Source organism: Thalassophryne amazonica, chromosome 6 (assembly GCF_902500255.1).
Source record: "Thalassophryne amazonica chromosome 6, fThaAma1.1, whole genome shotgun sequence".
NCBI classification, from domain to species: domain Eukaryota; kingdom Metazoa; phylum Chordata; class Actinopteri; order Batrachoidiformes; family Batrachoididae; genus Thalassophryne; species Thalassophryne amazonica.
The window spans coordinates 48,141,825-48,158,369 of NC_047108.1; the positions used below are offsets into that span (position 1 = coordinate 48,141,825).

At 41.3% G+C, this 16,545-nt stretch overlaps 1 protein-coding gene across 1 annotated transcript in view; it reads right to left on the bottom strand.

Moving 5' to 3' along the window:
* Positions 1-362: 362 nt before the first annotated feature.
* arfgef2 (ADP-ribosylation factor guanine nucleotide-exchange factor 2 (brefeldin A-inhibited)) overlaps positions 363-16,545 on the bottom strand; it is a 130,349-nt gene continuing 114,166 nt past the window's right edge. The window contains 2 exon segments of the mRNA XM_034172132.1: positions 363-1,920; positions 7,745-7,862. Of these exon segments, the coding sequence (XP_034028023.1) occupies positions 1,756-1,920; positions 7,745-7,862 (283 nt within the window). The 3' untranslated portion in view covers positions 363-1,755.

The following is a 16,545-nucleotide window of genomic DNA, read 5'->3' on the forward strand; positions in this document are numbered from 1 at the left end:
TACAAAAAGGCTAATTTCCCTTTTATTTCGAGCATTCTAAGGCACATCTGTGCAATAATCATTCTGTTTAATAATTAAAATACACCACACCAGCCAGGTGGATAGATTATCTGGTGAACTGCCCACCAACATGGCTTTGAAGAAATTTTTGAGATAAATAAATGTGTGCATGGAATTTATTTTTTACACCTCATGAAAAATGGGAGCACAAGAGTTGAATTTTCATCTTTGTTGAGAAGACATAATTCTCACCCCGGTCAATTGGTGGGGGAAGATGAGAGATACTCAAAATAAAGGTTATGATGACATACAAGATTCTGCACCACTTAAAAATGAATCAAGTCAATGCAGCGGATCAGAGATCAGAGATGAGATTTATTGATTACTTCACCAAATGTTTGTAAGATTACATCACAATATTATTATGTATAGAATCAGATAGTAGTTTCATTTCTATGTATTTTACAATGAAAACTTTACACTGTTTTTCCTTTCACTGTATATACTGTAAATATTTATATACTCCCTAATTTTAGGGAAGAAAAGTAGACATCCAGAGTTGCAAGGGAAGGAATGCTTCTCAAAAATATTTAAATGCACTTTAAATAATTACATACATCCTCCTTTTTAAAAAAGGCATGTAAATAAGTATGATGGAATCAGGCAAAAGAGATTTCCCTATCTCTGGAAGCGAGCTTTGGTTTCGCTCCATTCCGGGATGCTTGGATTCTGCTGCTGAACACAACAACACTGACGGGAGTTCCAGCAGCCACCCACAGCGAGCGGCCGTAATGCATGAATCTGCCCCACGCAGACAGCAGGTGTGCAAAACAACATGGGAGATAAACAACCTCCGTGTCACTGCAGAGGCCAGCGCACGACTTTGTGAAGCTTTTGGCGGTTTTGTTTTGAGGGTAGTGTAATTCCACGCAGGAAGAGCTGACATCACGTTCAGTCCAACGCTGTGCAGTGTTAATATGGCACAGGGAAGTATCCTGGCTTTCAACAAACTTTACACTGTAAAGCAGCAGTTATCCTAAATAACAGCCAAAACTATTTAAATCTCCTTGATGAGCCGTAAGGGGATGGTCGTGTCAGAGCTGTGACTTCCCACAAACCACGTTGTGCAATGTCGTTGATTCTGAGGTTGACAGTTTGTCTCCTGCAGCTCAGTTTCACCGTAACAATAAGACCAACCCGCCACCAAACACCACAGACAGGAAAGGGATTCACAATGGTTTGCGATGGGCACAGAGAAATCAGTGTTCACACATCATCACCAAACTGCTCAGCGTTTTCACAACAGGCACAGGCGGCCAAAAGAGGTTTTTGTAAAGCGCTTGTTTGCTTTCAACCTTTATACATTTAATTACAAAAAACCCACCAAGCTCAAAGGGGAAAAAGAAAATAAAATGCAGGGGTCTCAACAATACAGTATAAATAAATTAACAGTTATTTTGCTGTCAATGCAGTGAGAGATATGAGTGGTGCGATGAGGGGGGCGCTGTCACAGTGCTGTTCATCCCAGAGAGAAAGGAGGGACACAGGAGGGAAAGGGGAGAAAAACTCAACACTTTAATGTTTCTGTTCTCTCTGAAACAAGAGGAACTGAGAACAGAGTGAGAAAAGCTACAGACGCTGATCTCCCTCTGTAAACTGCTTCAGCGTGAAAGGAGTAAAGTCTGTTCCGGTGTAGTGGCCATCGCCAAAGAATGCCGGCAGCTTCATTTTTCCTGTAGTACCGCTCCACACATTTTAGGATGCTGCCGTCCAGCAGGGACCCACCTCAGGAGCAGATATGTGGAAGACAGAGCCGATGCGCAGGAAGAAACGCCTGAGTACAGCACGCAGCTCGGGGATGAGGTCAAACTGCATCATTTCACACAAGTGGTGATAATAGCAGGAAGCATGGGGCTTAAACTGGAAGAAAAAAGGAAATGACACAACAATTAGAACAAAGTAAAAAGATCATATGAATGTATTTGGATTCCAGCAATGCATTCAGGATTAGATGGTCATGAGTGGAAATATCTGGGATTTGGTTCTCGCACGTGGTATTGCACAAACATTGACATTATGCCTTTTGTATTGGTGGTGTCTTATTAAGTTTAGAGTTTCACTGCCGTGTTTAGTGGAGCAAAAACCTTATTCATCACTGCGGTGATGCTTCAACTCCTCAACTACTACTGAACTCGAAGCTAGACTGTCTGATATCTTAGTGTCATGTTTGGAAAATGCCCAATCAGTAGACAGTCTTGTGGACAGTTTAAACTCAGCGCTCAAAACTACACTCAACATGATTCCTCAACCTGTATTAAAACCACAACCCCCCCCAAAACGCAGTCACCTTGGTTAAATAATTACCTGCATGATCTCAAGTATAAGGCTCGAGGACTAGAATGTAAATGGTCTGGTTCAAAATTAGAAGTATTCCACCTCACGTGGCGTGATGCTAGCATGCACTACGAGCTACAAAGCGGACCTATTACTCTGATTGATCAACAAAAACAAACATAACTCAAAGTTCTTGTTTGAGACGATGGTAACACTTATTCATGGACAACCAACTGTAAGTCGCTCTCCTTTTACAGCACAAGATTTCTAAGATGACTTTGAGAAGAAAATAGATGACATTAGGTTAAACATATTCCAGCATGCCTTAACCCAGCCACTACACCCTGCTATTGAGGTGGGTGCCATCAGTGAGGTATTGCCTAGATTTACAGAATTTGATAATATCTCACTGGACATGCTGACGAAACTTGTAATGTCTACAAAAAGCACAACCTGCTTATTTTGTGCCTATACCAACAACACTAATTTAAGGACCTGTGGCCCACTCTTGGGCCGACTGTGCTGGAAATGATTAATCTCTCATTAACCTCTGGATCTGCTCCTAAATGTTTCAAATTTGCAGTGATTAAACCATTACTTAAGAAACCTAATCTTGACCCTAGTAAACTACAGACCGATATCAAATCAATCATTTTGCTCTAAAATTCTGGAAAAGGTGGTTTCATAGCAGCTCATGGACCACCTTACTGAGAATAATCTTTTTGAGTCACTGCAGTCTGCTTTTAGAAAATATCATTCCACAGAGACAGCTCTCACTAAAGTGGTGAATGATCTTCTGCTTGCAATGGATTCGGACACCACTACAGTTCTGGTGCTGTTAGATCTTAGTGCTGTGTTTGATACCATGGATCACCATATTCTACTCGATAGGCTGGAGAATCATTTTAGGATTACTGGGAATGCCCTTGCATGGTTGACATGATACCTGACCAGTTGTTCTCACTGATTTTGTACAATAACACTACCTCTAACCTTAGTGACATGAAATTTGGGGTTCCAGAGAGGTCCGTCGTGCTTTTTTCCCTTTATATAGCACCCCTTGGGCACATATTGCGGCATTTTGAGTTACCTTTCATTGCTATGCTGATGATACTCAGGTATACATGCCAATAACTACTGGTAATCTCATCCATATAAAACCCTTAGAAAATTGCCTTTCATCAGAGATAAGCTGGATGTCTAGCAATGTCCCACTTTTAAACTCTGACAAGACTGAAATGATGGTTCTGGGTCCAGTGAGACATCTGCATCAATTTGACCAGTTAACGCTTAGCCTAGGCTCGTGTGTCATACATCACACTGACAAATAAGACAATCAAACTCCATCACAACATTCAAGTCCCAACGCAAAACCCATCTGTTCAAACTGGCATATGACCTCTAGCTGGAGTCTGTCATTTGTTTTTATGTTTTGTTTTACTAACGTTTGTGGGGTTTTTTTTTTTTACTTCTCTGCTTTTACTTTTTGTAAGGTGACCTTGGGTGACTTGAAAGGCGCCTCCAATTATTATTAGTAGTAAAGTGAGGAACCTTGGGGTAATTTCTGATCCTACGCTGTCCTTTGACCTCCACATTGGAGATATTATGAGGACCGCTTTCTTCCACCTGCGAAATATAGCAAAGATTCGTCCTGTCTATGGCTGATGCTGAGACCCTGATTCATGCATTTGTTTCTTCTAGACTGGACTACTGCAATGTTCTATTTTCTGGTTTACTGCAGTCCAGGATTAGGGGTCTCCAGCTGGTTCAAAATGCTGCTGCCAGACTTTTGAGAGGAAGCAGAAACTTTGACCACATTACACCCATTTTGGCATCTCTTCACTGGCTTCCTGTCCCTGTGTGACCAGATTTTAAGGTTCTGTTATTAACCTATAAAATTATTCATGGAATAGCATCTCCCTGCTTAGCTTACCTACTTACTGTGTTCTCAGGGTGCAGGACTACTTTGTGTCCCTAGGGTGAATAAAAAGTCTGTGCATCACAGAGCTTTGTCTTATCGGGTACCTGCTTTGCGGAATGATCTCCCTGTGTCAATAAAACAGTCAGATTCTGTAGAGACTTTCACGTCAACTTTATCTAAATTCTGGGTCTTTTATTGAAGCTTAGGGCTAGTGGCCAGCGATCACCTTAGCATTTCTTCTGCTTTTCTTGTTGCTTAATGCAGACAAATTATAATGTATTTGTTGTCTTTCTGCCACCAGATTCTACTTTTTTCTCTCCGTTTGAGGTGTGGCTCCATCAAGAGTTGGGAGTGGGTGTCTTCTTCTGCAGGCTTCCCGTCCTGTGCACAAGCATGGACTCCCAAAATTTCCTGTATATTCATATTGTTAATTGTGTTGGTAGCATGCCCCAAGCAGAGGGTCACCCCTTTGAGTTTGGTCTGCTTGAGGTTTCTTCTTCAAATCATCAGAGGGAGTTTTTCCTTACCACTGTCGCCCGTGTGTTTGCTCTCAGAGTTGGTAAAGTTAGACCTTACTTGTGTGAAGCACCTTGAGGCAACTTTGTTGTGATTTGACACAATATAAATTAAATAAATTTAATTAAATTAAGATCAGCATTACCAGGATGATTCACAGTTCAGAGACTGTTCCACTTGTTGAGGACATTTTCATTTTTACTGCTATGAGTGTAACCGACAGGAGGGGGCACTGGAGAACAAATTATACTTAAAACACAGTCTTTAAAAACACAACAGCTACATCAGTAGAATATGCTTTTCTTCAAATGCAAATTAATGAATCAGATCTGTTCATCTGAAACTGTCCACGACAGACGGTAGCTGAATGGTTCAGTAACCACAGAGACAAAGAGGAAGACACGTAGTGTTGACTGAAAAATGACACAAAACTCTGTTTTATCTCGATGTTCCTGTCCAGAAAGTCCTGTCCTAAAAACAATTTTAAATTTTCATTCATGATATGGCTACTTTAGTTCAGAATATGTCACTGAACTAAAGACATTGGATGGTGGACAAACAAAGCCGCCCAACAATTGGCACATTACACCGCAAACAGATGTGCCACACATATTTTACTGATTCCCAACAAACCGAACAAACGCACACAAAAAAAATAAAATCACACGCTAGCAGCACATTATTTTGATAAGTAAAATATTATGAATGAAAAGACACTTTTATTGCAGTTTCTTTAAAATGAGATTATGAATCATCTTTTATATCATTCATTGTATAATATGTATATGTCACGGACATGACGAGCGAAGCTCTTCAGGATTTCACACAAAGTGCAGCAACAGTGAAAATTAAACATTTTTAAACAAAACAGTAATACCACACTCATTTTGCACCCATCGTAAGGTTAGGATATAGTGCCCCCCAATGAGCAAAGTTCTTCACTATCCTTGTATATATCAAAGAATAATTTAAAAATGAATAATTGTTGCAGAACCTACCATCGGTTTGTGGTTTTTGACGACAATGTTGTCCGGTTTGTGGCATTTTCCCCTATGGGCAGATTTTTTGTGCCATTTCCAGATTGTTTTGTGCCATTTCCAATTTGTGACTTCGTCTACTAAGCTTTGCTCGTATTATGTATTTGAGGGTTTAGACTTTCAGACAAAACAAAAACACCCAAAAATAAAGTTTTCTTGACGATTGCGAGAACTGAAGAACAGACAAAATGTGGATGGTGAAGATAAAGGATCAATACTTGTTTCAGCCTCACTGCTAGCACCAAGGTGCCACTGAACAAAGTCCTGAGTTGCAAGATTGCTCCTGGTGTGCCTCAAACAGGATTGTCTTGATGCACAAATCTGGGGAAGGCTACAGAAGCATTTCTGCTGCTTTGAAGGTCTCAGTGAGCACAGTGACCTCCATCATCCTTAAATGGAAGAATTTCGTATTCACCAGAACTCTTCCTAGAGCTGACCGCCGTCTGAACTGAGTGATTGGGGGTGAAGGGCCTTTGCCAGGGAGGTGGCCAAGAATCCAATGGTTACTCTGTCAGAGCTCCAGCATTCCTCTGTGGAGAGAGGAGAACCTTCCAGAGGGACAACCATCTCAGCAGCAATTCACCAATCAGGCCTGTATGGTAGAGTGGCCAGACAGAAGCCACTCCTTCATAAAAGGCACATGGCAGCCCACCTGGAGTTTGCCAAAAGGCACCTGAAGGACTCTCAGACTATGACAAACAAAATTCTCTGGTTTGATGAGACAAAGATTGAACTCTTTGCTGTGAATGCCAGGCATCATGTCTCCAGGAAACCTGGTACCATCCCTACAGTGAAGCATGGTGGTGGCAGCATCATGCTGTGGGGATGTTTTTCAGCAGCAGGAACTGGGAGACTAGTCAGTATTGAGAGAAAGATGAATGCAGCAACGTACAGAGACATCCTGGATGAAAACCCGCTCCAGAGAGCTCTTGATCTCAGACTGGGGCGACAGTTTATCTTTCAGCAGGACAATGACCCTAAGCACACAGCCAAGATATCACAGGAGTAGCTTGAGGACAACTCTGTGAATGTCCTTGAGTGGCCCAGCCAGAGCCCAGACCTGAATCCGATTTGAACATCTCTGGAGATCTGTAAGTGGCTGTGCACCGACGCTGCCCATGCAACCTGATGGAGCTGGAGAGGTGTTGCAAAGAGGAATGGGCAAAAATACCCAAAGACAGGTTCACTAAACTTGTGGCATCATATTCAAGAAGACTTGAGGCTGTAATTGTTGCCAAAGGTGCATCAACAAAGTCTTAAGCAAAGGGTGTGAATACTTACGTACGAGTGATTCCTTAGTTTTTTTTTATTTTTAATAAATTTGTAGGAAAAAAAAATTTTCATGTTGTCATTATGGGGTGTTGTGAGTCAAATTTTGAAAGGAAAAATATTTTACTCTATTTTGGAATAAGGCTGTATCTCAAAATTTTACTTTAACAATGAATGGGAAATGGCCTGTATTTTTGTAGTGTTTATTTATTCATTTATTTATTTATTTACATCTGATGCAAACTCAAAGCACTTTACAGTGGTGCCTCACTTTCACCCACACCTTCGCACACACCGTCCAGTGTCAGCATGCAAGGCACTAAACTGTACACCAGAGCAATGTTGGGATTAACAACTTTACTTAAGGGCCTTCAGTGATTTTTCCGGTCTGGCTGGGATTCAAATCAAGGATTCTGTGGTCACAAGCCCACCTCTCTAACCTCTTGACAATCTGAGTGATTGTGTGGGTCACAGAAAATGGGGATGTTTTAATACCAATAAGACCACAATAAATTTATCCAATGACAATAACTTTTGATCAAGTCTGAAGAAAATTATTCAGAAAACTAAACATAGTTGAAGGTTATTATTTGGTTCATTGTGCTTTGCTGTAGTCGGTGCACTGTTACAACACTACTGTGGTTGAAGAAATAATTTGTGTTCCTGCCTTGTCGTCGGGTAGCCGCAGTGTCCTGGTGAGCAGCAGCATCAGAAGGCAGTTCCAGGCCTCTCTGTGGCTCTCTGAGGTCAGACTGATGAAGTAGGCCAGAGCTTCACTACACACCCTGACAGACAAAACACACACACAGACACATTATTCCAAACACAACGTGTGATGTTTGTCCAAACCTGGGACTGGTCTGCTTACCAGCCCTGTAAGGACTACATGCAAAGAAGCATTTTAACCGTATTCTCGATGTTTCATTGGTGTAATGCATTTGGTTTTATATTGATGATGTAATTTAAAAAATGTAAGCAAAAGAAAAATAATCAACAGTCAACAGTAAGCACACATGTCGCACATAAGGAGTCCACAGCTCCAGAGTCACCGCTCAGAGATAAACAGAGCAAGCTGGTGTAGACCAAATGCCAACAGTCCATGCAGCAAGTGCACGTGCACACACTTCGCATAAATATATGACACCAGTCATCTATCAAAATATAACTCACACAAGTCAGAGCAAGCACAGCTGTTGTTTACTCACCCAAAGATTAATAATCAAAGGAAAACTGATAACAGAACAGCATGCTCTATGTAAGGTCGAGTATAATACAGTCAGGTCTGAGGTCTGTTTGAGAAAGCAGATGAGACTCAATAACTCGGGCAGGACACCTGTCCGATGCAGGCTACTTCCCCGGACAACGCCGGTACCCAGTCAGAGCTCTGCAGACTAAGACAATGCAGGTGAAGTGTCTTCTGCAATGCAGACAGGCGGCATGAGAGCCATTGAGCTCTACATATAGACAGGCCAGCTCCTTATCCACTGAGCTACGCGCACCACCACAGAGGAGTAGAAATGCAACCACCAAGATGTTCTCACAGTGTAGACTTTCAGCTTTAATTTGGGGTTTAACAAAAATATCTCATTAACATTTCAATAATTACAGCCATTTTGATATATTGTCAATCAATTTTCAGAGGCCACATGTAATTGGACAAAATAAAGAAGGATCGGTAGAGGCCCGGGTTAACAATGACCGCAACCGGTGCCATTGGCCAATAGGGTGCTGGTGGAAACTGGGCTACTGCTGAGCAAAGGAGAGGAAAACATGAGACTGAGAAAGAAGAGGAAAACTAAAAGGGTGGAAGTGAGAGTGTCGACTTTGAATGCTGGCAGTATGACCAGCATTCAAAGAAAAAATAATATAGCACCTTCAACTGCACCACAGACTAAAACAGTTAAATGTGGTCTATTAAACATTAGGTCTCTCTCTTCTAAGTCCCTGTTGGTAAATGATATAATAATTGATCAACATATTGATTTATTCTGCCTTACAGAAACCTGGTTACAGCAGGATGAATATGTTAGTTTAAATGAGTCAACACCCCCGAGTCACACTAACTGTCAGAATGCTCGTAGCACGGGCCGGGGCGGAGGATTAGCAGCAATCTTCCATTCCAGCTTATTAATTAATCAAAAACCCAGACAGAGCTTTAATTCATTGAAAGCTTGACTCTTAGTCTTGTCCATCCAAATTGAAGTCCCAAAAACCAGTTTTATTTGTTATTATCTATCGTCCACCTGGTCGTTACTGTGAGTTTCTCTGTGAATTTTCAGACCTTTTGTCTGACTTAGTGCTTAGCTCAGATAAGATAATTATAGTGGGCGATTTTAACATCCACACAGATGCTGAGAATGACAGCCTCAACACTGCATTTAATCTATTATTAGACTCTATTGGCTTTGCTCAAAAAGTAAATGAGTCCACCCACCACTTTAATCATATCTTAGATCTTGTTCTGACTTATGGTATGGAAATAGAAGACTTAACAGTATTCCCTGAAAACTCCCTTCTGTCTGATCATTTCTTAATAACATTTACATTTACTTTGATGGACTACCCAGCAGTGGGGAATAAGTTTCATTACACTAGAAGTCTTTCAGAAAGCGCTGTAACTAGGTTTAAGGATATGATTCCTTCTTTATGTTCTCTAATGCCATATACTAACACAGTGCAGAGTAGCTACCTAAATTCTGTAAGTGAGATAGAGTATCTCGTCAATAGTTTTACATCCTCATTGAAGACAACTTTGGATGCTGTAGCTCCTCTAAAAAAGAGAGCTTTAAATCAGAAGTGCCTGACTCCGTGGTATAACTCACAAACTCGTAGCTTAAAGCAGATAACCCGTAAGTTGGAGAGGAAATGGCGTCTCACTAATTTATAAGATCTTCACTTAGCCTGGAAAAAGAGTCTGTTGCTCTATGAAAAAGCCCTCCGTAAGCTAGGACATCTTTCTACTCATCACTAATTGAAGAAAATAAGAACAACCCCAGGTTTCTTTTCAGCACTGTAGCCAGGCTGACAAAGAGTCAGAGCTCTATTGAGCTGAGTATTCCATTAACTTTAACTAGTAATGACTTCATGACTTTCTTTGCTAACAAAATTTTAACTATTAGAGAAAAAATTACTCATAACCATCCCAAAGACGTATTGTTATCTTTGGCTGCTTTCAGTGATGCCGGTATTTGGTTAGACTCTTTCTCTCCGATTGTTCTGAGTTATTTTCATTAGTTACTTCATCCAAACCATCAACATGTTTATTAGACCCCATTCCTACCAGGCTGCTCAAGGAAGCCCTACCATTATTTAATGCTTCGATCTTAAATATGATCAATCTATCTTTGTTAGTTGGCTATGTACCACAGGCTTTTAAGGTGGCAGTAATTAAACCATTACTTAAAAAGCCATCACTTGACCCAGCTATCTTAGCTAATTATAGGCCAATCTCCAACCTTCCTTTTCTCTCAAAAATTCTTGAAAGGGTAGTTGTAAAACAGCTAACTGATCATCTGCAGAGGAATGGTCTATTTGAAGAGTTTCAGTCAGGTTTTAGAATTCATCATAGTACAGAAACAGCATTAGTGAAGGTTACAAATGATCTTCTTATGGCCTCGGACAGTGGACTCATCTCTGTGCTTGTTCTGTTAGACCTCAGTGCTGCTTTTGATACTGTTGACCATAAAATTTTATTACAGAGATTAGAGCATGCCATAGGTATTAAAGGCAATGCGCTGCGGTGGTTTGAATCATATTTGTCTAATAGATTACAATTTGTTCATGTAAATGGGGAATCTTCTTCACAGACTAAAGTTAATTATGGAGTTCCACAAGGTTCTGTGCTAGGACCAATTTTATTCACTTTATACATGCTTCCCTTAGGCAGTATTATTAGACGGTATTGCTTAAATTTTCATTGTTACGCAGATGATACCCAGCTTTATCTATCCATGAAGCCAGAGGACACACACCAATTAGCTAAACTGCAGGATTGTCTTACAGACATAAAGACATGGATGACCTCTAATTTCCTGCTTTTAAAGTCAGATAAAACTGAAGTTATTGTACTTGGCCCCACAATCTTAGAAACATGGTGTCTAACCAGATCCTTACTCTGGATGGCATTACCCTGACCTCTAGTAATACTGTGAGAAATCTTGGAGTCATTTTTGATCAGGATATGTCATTCAAAGCGCATATTAAACAAATATGTAGGACTGCTTTTTTGCATTTACGCAATATCTCTAAAATCAGAAAGGTCTTGTCTCAGAGTGATGCTGAAAAAACTAATTCATGCATTTATTTCCTCTAGGCTGGACTATTGTAATTCATTATTATCAGGTTGTATGAAGGGTACCCTAAGAAGCCTTCAGTTATTTCAAAATGCTGCAGCTAGAGTACTGACGGGGACTAGGAGGAGAGAGCATATCTCACCCATATTGGCCTCTCTTCATTGGCTTCCTGTTAATTCTAGAATAGAATTTAAAATTCTTCTTCTTACTTTGGTTTTGAATAATCAGGTCCCATCTTATCTTAGGGACCTCGTAGTACCATATCACCCCAATAGAGCACTTCGCTCTCAGACTGCAGGCTTACTTGTAGTTCCTAGGGTTTGTAAGAGTAGAATGGGAGGCAGAGCCTTCAGCTTTCAGGCTCCTCTCCTGTGGAACCAGCTCCCATTCAGATCAGGGAGACAGACACCCTCTCTACTTTTAAGATTAGGCTTAAAACTTTCCTTTTTGCTAAAGCTTATAGTTAGGGCTGGATCAGGTGACCCTGAACCATCCCTTAGTTATGCTGCTATAGACGTAGACTGCTGGGGGGTTCCCATGATGCACTGTTTCTTTCTCTTTTTGCTCTGTATGCACCACTCTGCATTTAATCATTAGTGATCGATCTCTGCTCCCCTCCACAGCATGTCTTTTTCCTGGTTCTCTCCCTCAGCCCCAACCAGTCCAGCAGAAGACTGCCCCTCCCTGAGCCTGGTTCTGCTGGAGGTTTCTTCCTGTTTAAAAGGGAGTTTTTCCTTCCCACTGTAGCCAAGTGCTTGCTCACAGGGGGTCGTTTTGACCGTTGGGGTTTTACATAATTATTGTATGGCCTTGCCTTACAATATAAAGCGCCTTGGGGCAACTGTTTGTTGTGATTTGGCGCTATATAAAAAAATTGATTGATTGATGACCGGTAAAGGAAGAGAACTGGCTGATATAATGGAGAGGAGAAAGGTAGATGTATTGTGTGTGCAAGAGACCAAATGGAAGAAAAGTAAGAGCAGGCGCATAGGCGGTGAGTTCAAGTTGTTCTATCATGGTGTGGATAGGAAGGGAAATGGTGTTGGGGTCACTTTAAAAGAAGAGGCTGTTAAGAGTGTGTTGAAGGTTAAGTGAGTGTCTGAAAGGGTGATGAATGTGAAGTTGGAAACTGAAGGGGTGATGATGAATATCGTCAGTGCATATACCCCACAGTTTGGTTGTGAGATGAAGGAGAAAGAAGATTTCTGGAGTGAGTTAGATGAAAGAGTGGTGATAGGAGCAGACTTCAATGGGCATGTTGGTGAAGGGAACAGAGGTGATGAGGAAGTAATTGGTAGATATGGTATCAAGGTCAGATGGTAGATGATTTTGCAAAAACAAAAGAAATGTCTGTGGTGAATATCTACTTTAAGAAAAGCCAGGAGCACAGGGTGACATACAAGAATGGAGGAAGTTGCATACAGGGGGACTTCATTCTGTGTAGGAGATGCAAGCTAAAAGAAATTAGAGACTGTAAGGTGGTGGCAGGGGAGAGTGTACTTAGACAGCATCGGATGGTGGTTTGTAGGATGACTTGAAGAAGCAAGTAAGAGCTCAACAAAGGATCAAATGGTAGAAGCTAAACGAGGAAGACTGTTGTGTGGAACTCAGTGAGCAGGTGAGAGTGGCACTGGATGGAGGAGAAGCAATTTGGACAACTGGAAATGTACTGCAGATGTGGTGAGGGGAGACAGCGAGGAAGGTACTGTGGAAGGAAGACAAGGAGACTTGGCGGAGAAAGGAAGATGTCCAGGGACGCATAAGGAGAAAGAAGCTGGCAAAAAAGAACAGAGATAGTCAGAGATTAAGAAAATAGACAGGAGACACGGTGTAAGGTGAAAAGAGAAATGGCAAAAGCTAAGGAAAAAGCATATAGCGAGCTCTACAAGAAGGTGAACAGTAAGGAAGGAGAAAAGAACTTGTACTGATTGGCCAGACAAAGTGACAGACCTGGAAAGGATGTGCAGCAGGTTAGGGTGGTAAAAGATGCACATGGTAATGTGCTGACAAGCGAGGAGAGCATGAGAAGGTGGAGGGAATATTTTGAGGAGCTGATGAATGAAGAAAATGAGAGAGAAAAAAGGCTGGATAATGTGGAGGGAGTAAATCAGGTGTAAGGATTAAGTGAGGGCAGCTATGAAGAGGATGAAGAGTGGAAAGGCAGTTGGTCCAGATGACATTCCAGTGGAGGCATGGAAATGTCCAGGAGAGACAGCAGTGGAATTTCTAACTACACTGTTTAATAAAATCTTAGAAAGTGAGAGGATGCCTGAGGAGGGGAGATGAAGTATGCTGGTTCCTATTTTTAAGAACAAGGTGATGTGCAGTGCTGCAGTAACTACAGAGGCATAAAGATGATCAGCTACAACATGAAGTTATGGGAAAGAGTAGCATAAGCTAGCCTTAGAAAACAAGTAAAGATCTGTGAGCAACAATATGGTTTCATGCAGAGAACGAGCACTACAGAATTCGAAGTTTGCTCAGAGAATACTGATGGAGAAGTAGAGAGAAGGCCAGAAGGAGTTACCATTTGTGTTTGTGGATATAGAGAAAACTTGTGACAGGGTGTCAAGAGGTATTGCATGAGGAAGTCCAGAGTGGCAGAGAAGTATGTGAGGGTAGTGCAGGACATGTACAAGGACAGTGTGACAAGAGTGAGATGCGCAGTAGGAATGACAGATTCAATTGAGGTGGAGGTGGGATTACGCCAAGGATCACCTCTGAGTCCTTTCTTGTTCGCAATGGTGATGGACAGGTTGACAGATGAGATCAGCCAGAAGTCTCCATGGACTATGATGTTTGCAGATGACACTGCAATCTGTAGTAAGAGTAGAGAGCAGGTTGATTCTAGCCTGGAGATGTGGAGATATGCTCTGGAGAGAAGATGAATGAAAGTCAGTAGGAGCAAGACTGAGTACATGTGTGTGAATGAGTAGGAGCCCAGTGGAACAGGGCAGTTACAAGGAGTAGAAGTGGTGAAAGTAGATGGGTTTAATATTGGGGACAAGAGTTCAAAGTAATGGAGCGTGTGGTAGAGGGGTGAAGAAGAGAGTGCAATCAGGGTGGAGTGTGTGGAGAAAGGTGGCAGGAGTGTTTTATAACCAAACAATACCTGTAAGAGTGAAAGGGAAAGTTTACAAGACAGTCGTTAGACCATCTATGTTCTATGGCTTAGAGATGGTGTCACTAACAAAAAGACAGGTGGCAGAGCTGAAGATGTGATTCTCTTTGGGAGTGACGAGAACAGACAGGATTAGGAATTAACATATCAGAGGGACAGTTTAGGTGGGACGATTTGGAGACAAAGTCAGAGGCGAGCTTAAGATGGTTTGGACATGTGCAGAGGAGGGACCCAAGGTATACAGGGAGAAGGATGCCGAGGATAGAGCCACCAGGCAGGAGAAGAGGGAGTCCAAAGAGGAGGTTTATGGATGTGCTGAAGGAGGACATGCAGGTGGTTGGTGTGACAGAGGAAGATACAGATGGTCAGGGTGAGATTGCTATGTTGTGGTCGACCCCTAACGGGAGCATTATTATTATTATTTTGAATTTTGAAATCATCAACCATGTTTCTTGAGACAAGTTTGGGGATGAACACATGAATATTTCCAAGTCACTGAACATGTCTTGGACTTCAATGACATCATCCATTAAGAAATACAAACAGTATGGCACTCCATAGTAAAGCTGTCTGGACAAGGCAGTTCTCGAAAAGCTAGCCTATAAATTGATGCTGCTTTGACAAGAGTAAATTAATTATGAAGGACCAAGAATGTAACAAAAATGAAATTAAAATAAAATCTCCCAAGCCCAAAATAAAGCCAACTCCAAAGATTTATGCATTTTAATTCCATATAAGATTTCCATCCAGCTGGATTATATTTTTAATGCAAATGAATAAACTTAAAAGCAGGAGTGCCCAATACGTTGATAGCAAGCAACCAGTCGATCACAAAGATAGAGCGGGTATATCGCACGGCATTAAAAAGGGCCCGTAGTCAGGGGGAGGTCAGGGGTCCATCTGAACTGGCCACTTTGTCCACTTTTAGCATTTGATGCTGCGAGCTGTTAATCCACTGTTTTGTGCAGCAGCTGAAAAACAGTCATCTCTCTGTGTCTCAAAGCGCAGTGATGACAGCACATCTGCAGTGAGCTTGACACAGACATTTTTTCTAGGGATGAGCGAGTACACCACTATCTGTATCTGTTCAACCATCTAAATGATCTGTATCCGCATCTGTACTTGTAGTGGGTGGGGCTTAAACTGGAAGTGGGCATGGTTTAATCCGAAATGGGTGGGGTTTAAACAGCCTTGGGGAGTTACGGAATACATATAACGGCGTTACGTAATTAGGATACAAAAAAAAAAGGTAACTGTATTCCGCTACAGTTAGAGCAAAAAAGACGTATTCAGATTACAGGTATATTTAGTAAAAATGGGGATTAGTTCGCAGGATTACAATTTTAATGCATTTTATGATATTATCTGTATATAATACTTTTTTTCTTTGAAACGAAAACGTCCCTTCATGGGCAGCGACTTGACGTCTCCTAACCGGGCAAAATATTGATGAAGTACCCGGATGTTAATACATTTTCAATGGAGATTCGCGACTGAACACACTCAGAAAAATGCTTGCAAAATACATGTTCAAAAAATGCCATTTTGACCTGGATATCAAGCCAGTAAAATTAAATGGCATTAAATTATGTCAGGAAAGTATTAAACTTACTCTGACACTCACACACATTCCCAAATATTAGTGTTGAAAGTTACACGGATCTGCGCTGTTCAAGCTGCTGAGCTGAGGCATCCTGCTGCTGCTGCTGTTCAATGCAACTCCTAAAACCTTTACAATACATTTATACAACCCCTGTCAAAAATGATGGAATCACCGGCCTCGGAGGATGTTCATTCAGTTGTTTAATTTTGTAGAAAAAAAAAAAAAGAAAAAAAAACTGTAAGAAACCGCCTAAAGGAAATGGGATTTACATACAGAAAAGCTAAACAAAAGCCATCATTAACACCTAAACAGAAAAAAAAACAAGGTTACAATGGGCTAAGGAAAAGCAATCGTGGACTGTGGATGACTGGATGAAAGTCATATTCAGTGATGAATCTTGAATCTGCATTGGGCAAGGTGATGATGCTGGAACTTTTGTTTGGTCCCGTTCC